The sequence below is a fragment of the Theropithecus gelada genome, chromosome 7b, assembly GCF_003255815.1.
Source record: "Theropithecus gelada isolate Dixy chromosome 7b, Tgel_1.0, whole genome shotgun sequence".
NCBI lineage: Eukaryota > Metazoa > Chordata > Mammalia > Primates > Cercopithecidae > Theropithecus > Theropithecus gelada.
The window spans coordinates 72,277,910-72,295,230 of NC_037675.1; the positions used below are offsets into that span (position 1 = coordinate 72,277,910).

Below are 17,321 nucleotides of genomic sequence, written 5' to 3' on the forward strand. Positions count from 1 at the left end.
TCACTATTACAATGGGGAAAATAGAAGTACCTACCTCAGAGAACTATTGTGAGAATTTTTAAAAGGCAGTGATGTGAAGTGCCTTCATTCAGTGGCTGACACACGGTGGCTGCTCGACAGTGAGTTCTAAAGAGTGGGATGTGTAAGTAGACTGCGTACATAGAGAAAGAGCATACAATGAGCACATTCCAACACACAGGGGTGAGTGTACTAAGCTATAGGGTTCAAAGAAGACAAAGAGCTTCTGCTCTTAAAGAAATCTCAGGCTCCTGGGAAAGATGGAAAAGTAAACAAATAACTATAATGCAATGTGACAGTGCTACAGCAGAGGTCTGTTTGTACTTGTCAAAAGATTTCTACTCAGCAGTGGCCATGACATCCTGTTGTTATGGATAGACGTTAGTTTCTATCCCACTAGAGAATCACAATGCATATTTCATTCTCCGTGCAGTGAAAGGCAGTCAAGTAGAGTGTTTCTGAGTGTTTGGATTTGGCCAGTCCCACTGTCAAAATCCACAGCTTAAGGAACAGAGATGTGTCTCTGTTTGTCTTTGCTGGTGGGCTCCCCTATCCTGTATAGTCTTAAAGGGGGCTTCATTCCCCCATGGTGGGTTGTTTCTTGATTAAGATTTTGGGGCTTGCTGGGTATGGTGGCCCACGCCTGTAATCCCAGCACTTTGGGAGGCCGACACAGGCAGATCACTTAAGGCCAGGAGCTCAAGATCAGCCTGGTGAACATGGCGAAACCCTGCCTCTACTAAAAATACAAAAAAATTAGCCAGGCATGGTGATGCATGCCTGTAATCCCAGCTACTCAGGAGGCTGAGCCAGGAGAAACTCTTGAACCCAGGAGGTGGAGGTTGCAGTGAGCTGAGATTGCACCACTGCACTTCAGCCTGGGCAAAAGAGCAAGACTCTGTCTCCAACAACAACGAAAGACTTTGGGACTCGGCATAATCTTAGAATGTAACCAAGGACAAACTACCTCCCCCAGTCCTATAGGAGAGTAAAAAAGATTCATCATCCCACATCTAAAAAGGGCCTAAGTTGACAAATAGAACTTTTAATGTGCCAGTTTTAAGTACCTTAAATCACTGAACCGTATGTTATTGTTTTTAATGATTTGCATAGTGAGTAAAGGACCTGAGTAAGCACATTTTCAAAAAGCAATGATTATTAAAATGCAACAAGCATTATTCTTTGTGTGATTTCAAAGAAATCCTCTCCCCAACCTCTAAAATATATCATGGCCTACGGTAACTTACAGAAACTCTGTGAGTTACTGTTTTTCTAATTAAAGTCGATGAAAACCTAGATTTTTAAAACAACTGTAGAGAATATTGGCAAAACGTTGAGTGTCACAAAACAAGAAGCAGCTGTCATCATGGAACAGTATAATATGAAAGTCAATCAAATGAGAAAAACATCAAAGTTGAATTTATTCCTTACACCTGACCTGGATAAATTCCAAGTAGATATTAATATTTAAATTCATAAAATGATACCATCACGGTATTGGAAAAAAACTAAAAGAGAGTTATTCACCTTAAAGTGGAGAAGGCATTTCTAATGATGACATTAAATCCAGAATTATAAAAGATTGATAAATTCAATCTTTCAACATCAAAATTTCTGCATAAACATAGTCAAAAAATGACAAACTGCAAAAATATGCCTAGCTCTATTACAGACCAAAAACTAATTTCCCTAACATATAATGAGCTTCTACAAATAAAGCAAAAGACATACAATGCAATAGAAAAATGGACAAAGACACCAGCAGTGACTAGATAAAGAAAATGTGCCATATATACACCATGGAATACTACACAGCCACAAAAAAGAATGAAATCATGTCCTTTAAGCAACATGGATACAGCTGCCAACTAATGCAGAAACAGAAAGCCAAATACCACATGTTCTCACTTATAAGTGGGAGCTAAACATTGAGTACACCTGGACATAAAGACAGGCACAATAGACACTGGGGACTACAAGGAGGGAAGGAAGAAAGGGGGGCAAGGGTTGAAAAACTGTCTATTGGGTACCATGCTCGCTACCTGGGTGACAGGCTCAATCATACACCAAACTGCAGTAACAGGAAATATATTCTTGTAACGAAACTGCACATGTATCCCCTGAATCTAAAGTAAGAGTTAAAATTTAAAAAAAGAAAAGAAAAATTGGCACAGAATATGAACAGGCAGGACCTGAGGAGAAAAAGTACACATGGCTCCTAGGAACATGCAAGTGGCTCAGCCTCACTCACAACAGAGAAATTCAAATTAAAGCTACACAGAGCCATCATTTTTCAATTATCAAATTACCAAAGATCCAAAAATCTGACAATATGCGTGTTTGATGACGGTGTTCTGAAACAGGCTTTCAGCATCTATTCCTCCTCTCTGATTCCTAACACAATTCAGTTTTATGTAGGCATTTATCCCTCCCAGCATATCCCCTATACTTCAGCTCACATTTGGGACTGACTGATCTAAGGATAATTCCACTCTCCTGGGCAGTAATTGGTTCGGGAACCCAGGCCAGAATGAGTCAGTGTATGGCAGTGCCCTGAGGACAGGGGTTGACTCAAGAATAAGGATGTAACCAAAGGTATGTTGGAAGTTCCTGGGAGGGAAATTTCCTTGCTCTTAGCTGAACTTCTAATTGATGGCATTGCTATGTGAAACCTGCAATGGCTATAGCCATTTTGCCTCCATGAGAGAAGCCAGCTAAGGCCAAAGCCAACACACATAGGAGGTCATCACAGGGCATTGCAGAGAGATAGATTCAGAGCCACTAAATTAAACTGCTCCTGCAGCCTGCTTGCCTCTTGGACTTCCAGTTGTACGAAGCAATCATCTTCCTTATTGTCGATGTGAGTTTGAATAGAATTTTCTGTTACTTGAAGCTGCAGGCTAGTAGCCATGTAGCATAGAGAATGTTTCCAAGAATCTAAGTGAAACACATGGGTAAGTCAGAAGGAAAAAATGTCTCTGAAGTTTCTCAGACTTAGCAAACTGCCAAAGCACATGGCATGTGTTGATATAAAAACTTTCCAAATCAGGCTGTGAACTCCAATTAGAATATAGTACAGAAGCAGAGGGGAGAAAGGCTGGAGAGACCAGGACAAAAGTTATCACACTTTAACACTGCTTGTGATTGGGTAGTGGGCCTATTAACTAAGCTTTCTCTCTCTTTCCTATATTTTCTCAGATAAAAATACCATGAATGTGTTACTTTTAGGATTAAAACTAAACACAAAAGACCAATTGGATGTAAAATCATAGAGAGGCTGGCCCGAGCAAACTCTCAATAAGTTGTCAGGTTTTCAAAATACAAGTCTGAAGGAAGAATGGATAGATAAATAAATAAATGCTTATAAAACCTCTGCATAAATTAGAGATTAGGAAGTTTAAGAATTCCTAGTAAACTCGAGGCTATTAGGACTGACGGATTTAAAACAAAACCCCAAAAGCAAATTTAGAATACAGCTGTCATGTTTAAAGCAGAGCTCATTTTTCTGTTCTTCAGACAATGATTTTTCACATTATTTTTGAGGTGTCATATTTCTAATCACCCCTCATAAGGAATTTGTTTTCATTTCCTAGTCATTCCACAGGCTGAGGGTCACTACATAATTCAGGTTGGGAGGCTGTCTCCTCATCTTCGGGATCAAAAAGAATGCTGAAGTGGATGAGATATTTTTCCCCTTATTTATTTTCTGATAACCCTGAGAAGTAGAGGGGAGATGAGGATTCCATAAAGGAGACTCAAGTCTAGGGTAATTAGAGAGGAGGAAACCAGGAAGAGGGAGCAGTGACCTGGAAGCAAAGAGATTAAATAAGCCGGGGACTGAAAAATGCCTGCTGGATTTGGCAACTAGGAAATCATTGATGACGTGGGCACAAGCAGTGATGAGAGTGAAGGTCAAGGCAGGTGAAAGACACTGTTTCACTCTTAAGGCAGTTGGCTGCGAGGGAGAGGAGGAAGTAGCCCTGAGGATAAGAGTGCCTGCTTCTGGGCTGGAGGAAAGTGCCAGCAGAAAGGGAAAGCTGGTGGTACCTGAGGGACCAAGGTTAACAAACCCAGTAGGGTTTAGGTGGTGGGGTGGAGAGCACAGGTGAAGCCATTTTCTTAGGCAGAACAACACCGCAAAAGGAAAAAAGAAAACGAAGGATGACTGTATATATGAATAAATTTATAAGTGGGAGGGGGCAGGAGACTGAGGAATTACAGTCCAACACCCTCTGTGTTTTCTATGGGAGCCAGGGTGGTGTGGGTTGTGTGAAAGACGTTGGTGAGATTTTAAAAGTCATTAAGAAAGACACAAGAAGTGCTGAGTAAGAACCGGAGAACTGCCAGGAGGAGTCCAGGTAACAGGGTCACAACCTGGAAAGTGTTAGCCTGCATGCTGGTGGCAGAGAAAGCAAATCCATCCAGTGCCATAGTTTTGGCCGATGGTAAGGTTGGGGAGAAAGGAGTGAAAAATCACTAGCCGTGGCATGATTGAATTGCAAAACTATGAGATCTACCATGGATGAGGAAATGAGGGGAGGAGAAGAGGTGGTGGTGGTGATGGTAGGAAGCTCAGAGGAAAGAAAAGAGGAAAGAAGTGTTTAAAAAGGAAAGGCCAAGGACAGTGCTTCTCAATACCAGTTTGCAGAATAATAAAGAAGATTGTTAAAAATGCATGTCTCCAGGCTCCATGTGAGAGATTTCAATTTAGCAAGTCTTGGGTACAAGGTAGGAATCAGCTTTCTCCCCCAGGTTATTACTTTTTAAAGATGGGTAACGTGGGCCAGGTGCAGTGGCTCAGGCCTGTAATCCCAGTACTTTGGGAGGCCAAGGTGGGCAGATCATTTGAGGTCAGGAGTTTGAGACCAGGCTGGCCAACATGGTGAAACCCTGATTCTACTAAAATTAGCTGGGTGTGGTGGTGCCTGCCTGTAACCCCAGCTACTGAGGCTGAGGCACAAGAATGGCTTGAACTCAAGAGGCGGAGATTGAGGGGGCTGACACTGCACTCCAGCCTGGGTGACAGGGTGAGACTGTGTCTCAAAAAAAAGAAAGAAAGAAAGAAAGAAAAGGATAACATGTGCATGATGTAAAATTCATTAAGAAAAAAGATATACAATCAAAAGTAAGGTTTCTTACCGCTGTGGCAATTCCTGCTGCCATTTTCTCACATGTTCTGCTAGGGACATTCAGTACATAGATAATCACAAGCAATATATTCTTTTCTCTTATGACACATGCTGTTCTATACTTTTTTTCATATATATATATGTGTGTGTGTGTGTGTGTGTATATATATATATATATATACACACTTTTTTTTTAGACAGGATCTCACTTTGTTACCCAGACTTGGGTACAGTGGCATGATCTCAGCTCACTGCAGCCTGGACCTCCTGGGCTCACATGATCCTTGCACCTCAGCCCCCCAAGTAGCTGGGACTGCAGGCATGTACAACATCCAGCTAATTTTTTGTATTTTTTTTTTTTGGTAGGGATGTGGTTTCACCATGTTGTCCAGGCTGGTCTTGAACTCCTGAGCTCAAGCAATCTACCTGCCTCAGCCTCCCAAAGTGCTAGGATTACAGGTGTGAGCCACAGCACCCAGCCACTTCACCATATATTTTAAAGATCAATCCTTATTAGTTCATTAAAAGATACTTCAGTATTCTATTGGCTGCTTGGAATTCTATCTTTTAATATCAAAAGATAGAAAACAATAGGTGTTTATACTATTTCAGAGATACCCAACACTGAGGGAGTTTTTCAATACCCTATGTATAAAGCACCATAACTTAGATTATATGCTTGCTTGCTTGTTTGTTTGTTTGTTTCTTTTTGGAGATGTGGTCTCACTATGTTGCCTTGGCTAGTCTCAACTTCCTGGGCTCAAGTGATCATGCCATCTCAACCTCCCAAGTAGCTGGGATTATCAGTGTGCACCATGGCACCTGGCTCTAGGATTCTGTGTGGTTTTTTTTTTTCTTTTTTTTGAGACGGAGTCTCGCTCTGTCACCCAGGCTGGAGTGCAGTGGCACAATCTCGGCTCACTGCAAGCTCCGCCTCCTGGGTTCACGCCATTCTCCTGCCTCAGCCTCCCGAGTAGCTGGGACTACAGGCGCCCGCCACCATGCCCGGCTGATTTTTTGTATTTTTAGTAGAGACGGGGGTTTCACCGTGTTAGCCAGGATGGTCTCGATCTCCTGACCTCGTGATCCGCCCATCTCGGCCTCCCAAAGTGCTGGGATTACAGGCGTGAGCCACCGCGCCCGGCCAGGATTCTGTTTTTAACAGAAGATTTTGACTTGGGGTCATTCATGGACTATACACATTGAGAAACACTTGTCATAGGACCTAAGCATATAATGAATTTACAGGAAGGAAATATTGAGATAAAGGGAGCAAGAAAACTGGAAGAACAGGGAGGTTTTACTTTGCATCATGATCTTTACTAATTTGAGAGATTTTATACTGATATATAGCACCCTCCTATAATGTAATACAAAACATATATTTGTACATAATTAGAAAATACTTATGTATATTAACAGCTACTGAATCCTGGTGACAGTGGGTGAGGCAAACAAAACAAAAACCCCGCTAAAAGTCAAAAACCCCAAACAAATGGACAAAAAAAAAAAAACTAATAAGAAATATGTTCCCATGTACTGTCAAGGTTTCCATAAAGAAAGCAGTGAAAAATCTCCAAGGGAAAGATCTTTTTATGACGTCACTGGGACGTTCTTTTTGTCATTAGAAAAAAGCTCCAGCCATCAAAATGAAATGCAATGAGTCTGCAACCTTGAATTCCCCAGGACTCTTCAATTCTGCTTGGATTCCTTGACTCGGGGCTAGGACTAATTTAGAAAGTAGCAGAAGGTGGATTAAAACACAGGTTCATCTGATTCCAGTCCCCAGGCTCTTTCCATTAGGAACACCACCTTCTCACCAAGGGATGTTCCTGGTGTTCCTTGCCAGAGGAGACAGACATCGGGCCGCCAAAGGCGACAACTCTCATTTCCACTTAACTACAGGGAGGCGTTTGGGATGACACTGGTAGCTACTAACACAGGGGGTGAACTCTTCAGAGAATCATCAGACCACATCAGTTGGCCTAGTAAGTCCTGTTGGAATTATGCTACCCCCGCTGAAATAGAAAGATAAACAAGGCCGGGCGTGCTGGCTCATGCCTATAATCCCACCACCTTGAGAGGCCGAGGCAGGCGGATCACTTGAGGTCAGGAGTTTGAGGTCAGCCCGGCCAACATGGTGAAACCCCGTCTCCACCAAAAAATACAAAAATTAGCTGGGTGTAGTGGCGCTCTTCTGTAGTCCCAGCTACTCAGGAAGCTGAGGCACGAGAATCATTTGAACCCAGAAGGCAGAGGTTGCAGTGTTGAGATCGCACCACTACACTCTAGCCTGGGTGACAGAGTGAGAACCTGTCTCAAAAAAAAAAAAAAAGATAAACAAGCTCTTTCATGTGATATAGTGAAGCACATTAGACATCAGACTGGCATAGAAGAATCATTTAATATCAAAAGATGAAAAACAATGCATATGTATATTATTTTTAATTTAGGGATTCACAATATTTGGGGAATTTCACAATATCTTGTATGCTTTCCCTTTCCTTTCATCGCCCTGCTCCCAAAGTGTGGTAAGTTTAAGAAAAGTGAATTAGTTTTTTGAGACATGACAGAAGACACTCTCAGGATGACACAAAACCATAACAAGAATTACTAAACTAGCTGGTGTCACTAAAAACATATTTTACATTATTCATCATATGGAGTTGACATTTAAAAAAAAGGAGATTGGGTTGAGATTTCCAAGAAGAATCATCTCCTAGTTAGTAAGAAAGTCTTTTATTTTCACTTGTTTAGCTCCATATCCAGATGATGGTATTTTATAACTATATTATGCAAGATTTGGGAAGTTTCCATTTGATATTTGTTTTCCTGATGTGATCTAAAGTAGTACACAGCAAATGGCTAAAAGAGATTCATGGAAGAATTCTAGGGCACTTCTTTTTTTCCTTTTCTTTGCTTTCCTTTTTTTTTTTTTTTTTTGTGACAGGGTCTAAGTCTGTCACTGAAGCTAGAGTGTGCAATCACAGCTCACTGCATCCTCGACCTCCCAGGCTCAGGTGATCCTCCTGCTTCAGCATCCTGCATAGGTAAGACCACAGGTGCACACCACCACACCCAGCTAATTTTTGTATTTTTATTTATTTATTTATTTTTGAGACGGAGTCTTGCTCTGTCGCCCAGGCTGGAGTGCAGTGGCCAGATCTCAGCTCACTGCAAGCTCCGCCTCCCGGGTTTACGCCATTGTCCTGCCTCAGCCTCCTGAGTAGCTGGGACTACAGGCAACCGCCACCTCGCCTGGCTAGATTTTTGTATTTTTTAGTAGAGACGGGGTTTCACCGTGTTAGCCAGGATGGTCTTGATCTCCTGACCTCATGATCCGCCCGTCTCGGCCTCCCAAAGTGCTGGGATTACAGGCTTGAGCCACCGCGCCCAGCCTAATTTTTGTATTTTTTGTAGAGATGGGGTTTCCCCATGTTGCCCAGGATGGTCTCGAACTCCTGGGCTCAAGTAATCCTTCCAGCTAGGCCTTCCAAAGTGTTGGGATTATAGGTGTGAGTCACCACGCCCAGGCTTCTCTTCCAAATTCTCTTCACCTTCATTTCATATTATTTTTTCCTTCCTTGAACTGCTATTCTAAGCTGGTGAAATGCTTTGAAATGTTGAAGAGTTACCAAATGAATGATAAAACAGATTAGGCCGGGCATGGTCGCTCACGCCTGTAATCCCAGCACTTTGGGAGACCCAGGCGGGTGGATCACCTGAGGTCAGAAGTTCAAGACTAGCCTGGTCAACATGGTGAAACCCCGTCTCTACTAAAAATACAAAAATTAGCTGGGCGTGGTGGCGGGTACTCAGGAGGCTGAGGCAGGAGAATCGCTTGAACCCGGGAGGTGGAGGCTGCAGTCAGCCGAGATCACGCCCTTGTACTCCAGCCTGGGCAACAAGAGCAAGACTCCGTCTCAAAAAAAAAAAAAAAAAAAAAAAAAAAAAAAAAAAAAAAAAAAAAAAGAAAAAGAAAAAAGAAAAATCAGGTTAAAATTTCTAATTGGAAAGCCATTCGTTTCTGTGCTTTGTTTAATCAATGTATATGAACTGAGTGTTAATTGATGCTAACAGCTTTCTCTACTAGGCCCTGTGGAACATGCTGAGAAGTGCCTTGCCCTCAAGGAATGTACAGTTTAGATGGAGGGATTTGAAGTAGCACATAATTAAGTGCTAAATGAGTGGAACATGTGAGTGCTCTAGGCTGTTCAAAAAATAGAAGAATGTGTTTGGAGTAGTCATAGTGAATTTTAGTAGGCAGGTGAAGGGGTAATGTTTTCTAAGTAAGGCAAATGGTGTCGGTAAAAGCATGGTGGCAGAAATTAATAAATGAGTGGGCTGATAAGCATAAATAGTTATACTGATATTCACCAATAAAAAGGGTTCATGCTGGGGAGTAGCAGCAGTTAAGTTGGAGAAAATCGTGATTCAGGTTGCCGGGGACTTTGCCCGACTAAGGAGTATCCCTTTAGTCCTGAAGGGAATTAAAGGCTTTTAAGAAAAGTGGATTAGGGAGATTAATTTGTTGGTGGAAGGTAGAATGGTTTAGAAGAGGAGAAATTGGTGATAATAGGAGACTGCTGGGTATGAGTTGATGCGGGGATTCGCCAGAATGATTATATGGCAACGGAAAGGAAGGGTTGAGCAGGAGAAAGATTGTGGAGACTAGACACTGGGGAAGGATATATGAAGTTCCAAGTCTGAGTGAGCAGGAAAATGTTGGTTTCACTAAGACAAAGAAAAGGGGCCGGTCTGGGGGAAGACGTGGATACTTACTGCATCTGGATCGTTGGCAGGACATGTGGGCCATAATGTCTAAAGTAGATAATTGCCACACAAAAATGGATCAGAGCTGCAGTTTGCATGACTCTGCTCCAAGGTGGGCTTGGGTGGGGTTATTAGATTTTGTACATTCAGCTTTGTCCTTTTCAGGCAGGAGAGAGCATCTGCTGTTGAGTACTCCCAGTCCCCAGGAGGACTATGAGCTAGTCAGAAAATATAATTTTAATAGGATTAGCCGAGAGATGAGCAAATGTCAAATGGTGATTTGGTAGTACGTCATGGCTGCTAACTTTGACATGCTAAGTGTAACATTATTAATGGCTTCTATGCACGGCTAAGAGGGTTAACACTTAGCAAAATTAGTTCCCTGGATTTTTGTCCTGCTCTTATGTTTTATGGGCATGATAGAGTGTGCTACCTTGGGCAAACGATTTAGCCTCTCTGTGCCTTAGCTTCTGGTTTATAAAATAGGAAGCTTGTTGTGGCAGCATTCATAAACATTTTGAGAGCTCCGGAGAGCACGGTAGGATTGTCTTTCTCCCCCTTGCCCCAGTGACTGAGTCAGTCATTTGGAAAAGTCAGCTTTTTCACTGGATACTTTAAATTGCTACTCCCTAAGTCAGTTAATTAGTATTTTTCTAAAATGCCTCTACCAGTCCAGAGCTGAAAGATGTAGTCTCTAACTGCCTTTTCTACTCTCTGGGCCTGCCAGTCCTGCTAACCCCTTTTCACCCAGTGGCTATTGCCATGTGACTCCCACCTCTGGGTTCTGGGATCCATCCCAGTCATTTTGGAGGGCAACTAGAGCTTTATATTGACACTCTGGGACTTCAACATAAGGCAACCATGCTCAGTGTGAAATTTGGTCCTAGTTCTAGGTATCAGGCTCCTGCTTTGTTTGTAAGTCTCACTCTGTCCCCCAAAATCCAGCCTTTGAATATTTGTTTTGTCCTGTTGAGTCCTCAAACTTGGGCCTTCAGTGAAGGATCTCAGTAGCTCAAGGATCTGAATTCTATCTGTTTTCATCAGTTCCCTGTAGAAACTAAAGGGTAGACCTAGAAAACCCCAGCACTGAAGCTGGGGCCTTGCTATAAGCAACACACTTTCTCAAGGCTTGCCATGATTTCCCAATTTTTGCCCGCTCCTGGGTTTTCCAAGGCTATATGTTCCAGCTGTCCATTGGCTTACAACACCCACATTCTCTGTTTAACAGGCCTGATGCCGGCTGCCTTCCTGGCCTGCTGCCGGTTCCATATCCTCCAGATACCGCATTCTGGCTGAACGTTTATCACACCAGCTGGGTTGGCCTCCGATTCCATGGATGTATCTGGTTCTAGTTTCCATTTCTCCCCATCCACCTCACCCTCATTACAGTTAATCCTTTTATATTAAACCATAGCGGATCTTTGCTGTTGTGGAAACTCATGTGGTATTGGAATTTTGTCCTTGTTTACATCTTTCTTTGTGTTGGAAAGGTTGGGATTACTTCCAAAACCTTCCCAGAGAGCTTTCCTGTCTCCTTTAGGGAAAACAAATGAAAACTTGACAATAGCTGGCATCTATGACACCAGCTTCAAGGCCACTATTTTAATTGTAAAATTGCATTATTTAATCATAATTTTGGTTTTAGATATACAAATATATTTTAAAGTATATTTTGTTCAGTGTTTACTCACATCTCTCAATTTCAAGGTATCTTACTGAAACTCAATGGCTTCGTGGTTATAAGGACATAAACAAATCAAGGCTAGGGACGGTGTGGTGTTCAACAGTGGTAAGGTACATTAGAATCCTCCAGAGGACTTGTGAAAACAGATTGCTTGGTCCCACCCCACAGAGTTTCTATGGAGTGGTGCCCTAAGAATTTGCACTTTGACGACAACTGGTCATATATTTAAGCTGGTCACAGATAACCAGAAGGTGCTGAGCTGTTCTTAATCAGTTCAAACTTTTACCTGAAATGGATAACAAGGTGGAGAGCCTTGAGAAATGAACTTCCAAAGTTCAGTACATGCAGTTAGCATGACTGCTGGTTTTAGAGTTCTCAACCACTTACTGCTTATGAGCAATAAGTGGCCATAAGCATTTGGACAATCACTTACTTGAGTTTTCAGGTTTTCTCATCCATAAAATAACAATAGCTGCTATGCTGCCCTCAAAGGGTTGTCCTGAGGTCTGAATGAAATGGGTGTGACAGTGTTTGAGCAACTATAAAGTGGTATGGCACTGGGAGGTATTGTAACGGTTTTTCATTACTCTTCTTAAAATATCACCAATTTCCTTTGGCTCTTGTTTCCCTCATTAATTATAGCAACTTGAATCTGGGAATACAGAGTACTTTTATTGCCATAAAAGCCAAACTTCAATAAACTCAAACTTCAAACTCTTTTTTAGAAAATTTTATTCAATGAGATCAGCCACGCCTTATAAACATTACACAGAGCCAAGAATGATTCCGTTTTCACAGCTATAAAAAGAGACCTACAAGACCCTGTTGTAATTTGGGGTGGAGTCACAGTTAATCTTTTTCAACCCTGTTGAGATTGGCCCATTGATAAAAATGGCTGCTAGTTACAGCACATTTAAAAATACAATCACCGCGTTCAAATGGTAACCTGTCCACTCCGTACTTCCATGTTCTGTGCCACTTCTATTAACTCGTCTTTGGAAGTAGTACATTCTCCCAATCTGGAAGTGGCTATTTTTTCCTCACACACAGGCCAACACTGTTCTTGCTGAACTTGGGTGCGTTTATGACTTTTCAACAGTGTCATCAGCCTTCAGTATTCTTCCAGGCCTTCAGTATCTCAGGTGGTTAGCTTCAGTTGTTCCTAGGTCTTTCATAAACATCATAAATGACAGGCGGGACGCTTTTCTGGAGTCAAGGTTTGTTAGTTTCGAAGTCGGAAAGACCCCGTTTAGAGACTGGTAGGTGAACTTGCCAGGGAGTCTACCACGGGCAGAATGGGGTCCCCTGGACCTGCCAGCCGCGTCTCCGCACCTCCGCAGTCCCCTGGGCCCCGGCCCCGTGCCGCGTTGTCGCGCGCTTCCCCCGGACGTCAGCAGGAGGCGCCCGCGGCGGCCCAGACGCGGCGCGCACCCGCGGGTAGCCGGCCCAGGGGGCGGAGGGAGCGGAGAGGAGGAGCTGGAGGGGGCGCGGCCTCCTCTCCGTCGCTCCCGGGCGCCGGGCCTCCTTCTCTGCCGGGCCCAAAGCTGGCGGCCGGCGGGGGTCGCGGCGGCGGCAGCGGGGGCGCTGGCGGGCCGCGGGTGGCTGGGGCCGGGCCGCGGCTCCGGGTGTTAGGAGACAAGATGGCGGCGGCACTCCGGAGGCCGGTCTCCTCCTCTCCGCCGTCCTCCGCCCCGCCGCTCGCCGCCTCCTCCTCCCGGGTCTCCTCCTCCTGGTTCGCTGCCTCCTCCTCCTGCAGCAGCACCAGCGACCGCCGAGGCGCCGGCTCGCTCTCCCGGAGCTCCGGAGGGGGATAGACGGGGCAGCTGCAGGCTCCGGCGATCGAGGCCGAGCTGGGGCCGGGGCGGGGACGGCGGCGGCGGCGGCGGCGACGGCGGCGGCGCCGGGTGGGGATGGGGTCGCAGACGCTGCAGATCCTCCGACAGGGGGTGTGGGCCGCGCTCAGCGGGGGCTGGTACTACGACCCGCACCAGGCCACCTTCGTGAACGCGCTGCACCTCTACCTGTGGCTCTTTCTGCTGGGCCTGCCCTTCACCCTCTACATGGTGAGTGTGGGGGCGGGGAGCGGGTGGCTCCTTCCCCGCGAACCGGTGGGGCGTTGCTGGGGTCGCGCCCTCTTCCTCTTCCTCGGGGTCTCGTCCCCTGGGGGCTGCCACCCGCTCGGTGTGAGGCTCCCCCGCCCGCGCTGCATGCTCCCACTCCTCTCTTCGGGGCTTCCCCGGTTTCGGCGGTGACACGAGCAACGAGCCCACGGCAGCTCGCGCCGGCTGCCCCCGCCCGCTCATTGGGAAGCGGCAGCGTCCTAGGCCCCTTCTTGGGGTTTCCTCCCACGGCCACCCGGCTAGGCCTTCCCCGTCGGGGCCCACCGCCCGTGGGGCTGTGTGGCAGGCGCCGAGCGCTCTGCGCCTTTAGGGGACGCCGCATCCATCCTTGGCTCGCTGGGTTCCTTGGGCACCGGGCACTGCCCGCCCCCGCCGCGGCCCTCGCCCGGGGCTCCCGGGAGAGGCCGCCCGCCGCCTCGCATCTAATCCGCGTGCGGAGCCCCGGGAGCGCGGGGGACCGTGCTGCTCTGCTCTGAGTGCGTGTGGGGGTCGTCCTCTAGGGGTCCTGGGTGGTGACTGAAAACCCAGCTCGGAACCTTCCTGCCTCTAAAAAACCGTTGTTGTGCTTCGCAGCGGATCTTTTCTGTTCAGCCCCGTGGTTGGTGGCCGTGGTGCTTCCTGGCCTCCCTGGGGGAGGGAGCGGGGAGATACGGGGAATCTGGCTGGCCTTTCAGCGAATTTGTTTGGGTTGGTTCAAGGCCTTTGGCGGATAGGAATAGGGAGAGTACTGCCTGTTGCTGAATTCGGTGCGATCAGCTTCTCTGAATCATCTCTGTTTTTAAAGCGACATTGAAAGTTGTTAAGCACAGTTTTTAAAGCACTTTAGGTTAGGGTGGGGCGTTAGGGAAACTCTTGTGGACAGAGATGATACTTAAAGCTTCTTACAAAATTTTAAAGTAGTCAGAGGGGAGGAAAGGATCCGGGCTTTTTATTTTAGGAGAATTCGTTTGAATATATTTCTGCTAACTTTGAGGTTCTTAGTGGAGCTAGAGACAGGGTGCTGAGTTAGAAAATCCCGGAGTACCACTATGAGAAGTGCAAAAGGTGAGGACACCCAATTCTTCCCTAAGTGAAGCTCAGTTTCACTAATTGGCAGGAAAATTGCTTGGGGGAAGATGTGCTAAATTTCACATTCTCAAGCAGATTCACATTTTTCCTTGAAATTGTTTTGAAGGGACTTATTGTTTGAGGTTAAAAAAAAGCAATTAAGAAATGCTGATGGCTTGTGGCTTATTTTATTAGGGGGACTTGTTCAGTCTTGTTGCATTCTGAACATTTATCGTGAAGTGTTATAATTTTCAATTAATTCTGGCCTAGGGAGTTCTATTTGCACTACTATACCTTCCAGGAATATGACATCATTAATGAACGGGTTAATTACTTTGGGTGTAAGAATCCTCAGGCTGTCACAGCATTTTCAAAGCAGGTATCTTTTATGTCCAGAAGAATTGTAGATTTAAAACTGAAAATGATTTTTGAGAGGTAAGGATTAGTTTCTGGGTCCAGTATAAGATTTCTTTGTTAACACTTGCAGTAAACTGTGTGGTCATGGTTAAGTCTCTTTGTGTAATTAGCAAATGTTGCTGAAAGAATATTAGAGCAAATGGAAACCAATACAGTGAGTTTATTTCCTTCATTTTGGGAGTTCAGTTAAACTGAATTCTCAAATATTTGAGTGTCTACCATGTACTAGACACTTTCTGAGATTGCTTCTGACCTCCTTATCTCAATTAATGGCAGTCCCACTCTTCCTAAACCTTTTAAAAACTCTCATTGATTATTTTCTTTCTTCACATTCAGTTCATCAGCAAACCTTGTGGGCTCTATCTTCAAAACCTAACTAGACTCCTCCTCCTTCTCCTCCTCCTCTCACCACCACCATCATCATCACGGCTGCCATCATTCCCTTCGTTCGTCACCGTTCTCTCTCCTGGATTATTGCAGTTCTCTAATGAGGTTCAATGCTTTTGTTCTTTATTCTCCACACAGAAGCCTCTGTGATTCTTCCAGATCATGTCATTCTGCTCTCAGAGCCTGCCCTCTCGTGTGTCTCTATTCTCACAACCACACACACATTTGCCGCCTTACTCTTCTTGCCGAGAAGTATGTTCCTGCTTCAGCGCCTTTGCGCTTGCTTTTCCCTCTCTGGGTGACTCCTCTTTTCCAGATACCTGTGTGGCTGCTCCACTTTTTGCAGGTTCTCGTATATGTGAGGCTTTCTTTGATAGCTTGTGTAAAATAGCAACTTTCCTGGCTCTCACAACACTCTGTAGCCCACCTTTTAAAATAGTATGGTGTTTATTCCTAACTAATATCTATTTATTTGTTTTTATGTCTTTCTTATCTTATTAGAATATAAGCTCTGAGAGGGCAGGAACTTAGTTTCGTTCACTGCTGTATTTTTAGGACCTAGATGAGTGTAAAGCACATGGTAGTACTCCTGTGAATGATTGAGAAGTGGACAAGACACAGCTTCTGCTTTCAAGGAACTTAAAATCTAGCCTTGGGCTAGTGAGTTGTTTCTGTTAGAACAACTGTTAGAACTGCTAGGAAAGGGTAAGTAAAGAGGGACCCTGATCTTATAGTCAGGAGATGAATCCTAGACCAGGGGTGGTCAGGACAGAGGATTTGTAAACATTTTAGGAAACATACTAGTAAAAGGTAGACAGTTTGAAGTATATACCAAAAATAAGGCAAAATCGAACATTTTGTGTTGAAATCTCAGACAGCCATAGATTATTATTTGCATGCTCTTACAATAATAACTATAAGTGATAATGACTGTTTTAAAAGTATATTTATAGGTTCTTTAACCCCGTGACCTCATGAGGTTTTACTGTTAGTAGGCAAGTTGTCAGCTGGGATTTACACAGAGCTTTCTGAAGGCAAAGTCACTGTACAGGCTGCCTTTTATTTATTCCTCCCAAAAGAGTGCCTAAATCTGTGGAGAGATCGTACATTGAGTTAGGAAAGTCTTAGGACTTTTTGTATAGGATTCAAACACTTTTGGTGTCTATTTAGGAGTGTTTGTGGATATTTGAAAGGTGGACTCTCTCTCTCTATATATATATATCAACTAGTTAAAAATATTTTAAGTAGTGAAAATAGAGAAAAAAATTTTGCTTCTTAATTCTGATTGTCCTGTCTGTTTCCCTTAAGGTACTCGTTCTTTTTTTATCTAGTTACAGTTATTTTTGTACATGTCACAGATGATGAGCTTTAGGGGGTGGGTGGCATTTTTGTACGGTGGAAAGCAAATTGGAATTAGTGTCTTGATTTTTGAATCTTGGCTTTGTTATTGATTGTGTGTCCTGTAGGCAAGACTCCACCTTTCTGAACCGTGATTTACTCATTTGTGAGATATTTCATGGGTGTTTTGCAAGAAAATATTTATGAAATAGAAGAAATTGTTTACCTTCAGAATGGCCTTCAGTAAATGTCATTTGAAAAAATGGCTGTTTGGAAGTGTTTCCTCTATGATGCTGTATGACTGGAGGAGACTAAATAGCTCTGGATTATTAAGTCAAATCATTTTCATAACATATTGCTCAATATATTATTTTCCTTTATAAAGCAGTATATCCCTAGGTAATGAAA

At 44.2% G+C, this 17,321-nt stretch overlaps 1 protein-coding gene across 2 annotated transcripts in view; it reads left to right on the forward strand.

Annotated features, from left to right (window-relative positions):
• The first annotated feature begins 13,071 nt into the window (after nucleotides 1–13,071).
• PCNX1 (pecanex 1) overlaps nucleotides 13,072–17,321 on the forward strand; it is a 205,880-nt gene continuing 201,630 nt past the window's right edge. For both annotated transcript variants that reach the window (XM_025391999.1, XM_025392000.1), the window contains exon 1: nucleotides 13,072–13,667. In XM_025391999.1, coding sequence (XP_025247784.1) covers nucleotides 13,515–13,667 — 153 coding nt within the window. In that variant the 5' untranslated portion in view covers nucleotides 13,072–13,514. The remainder of the gene's footprint in view (nucleotides 13,668–17,321) is intronic.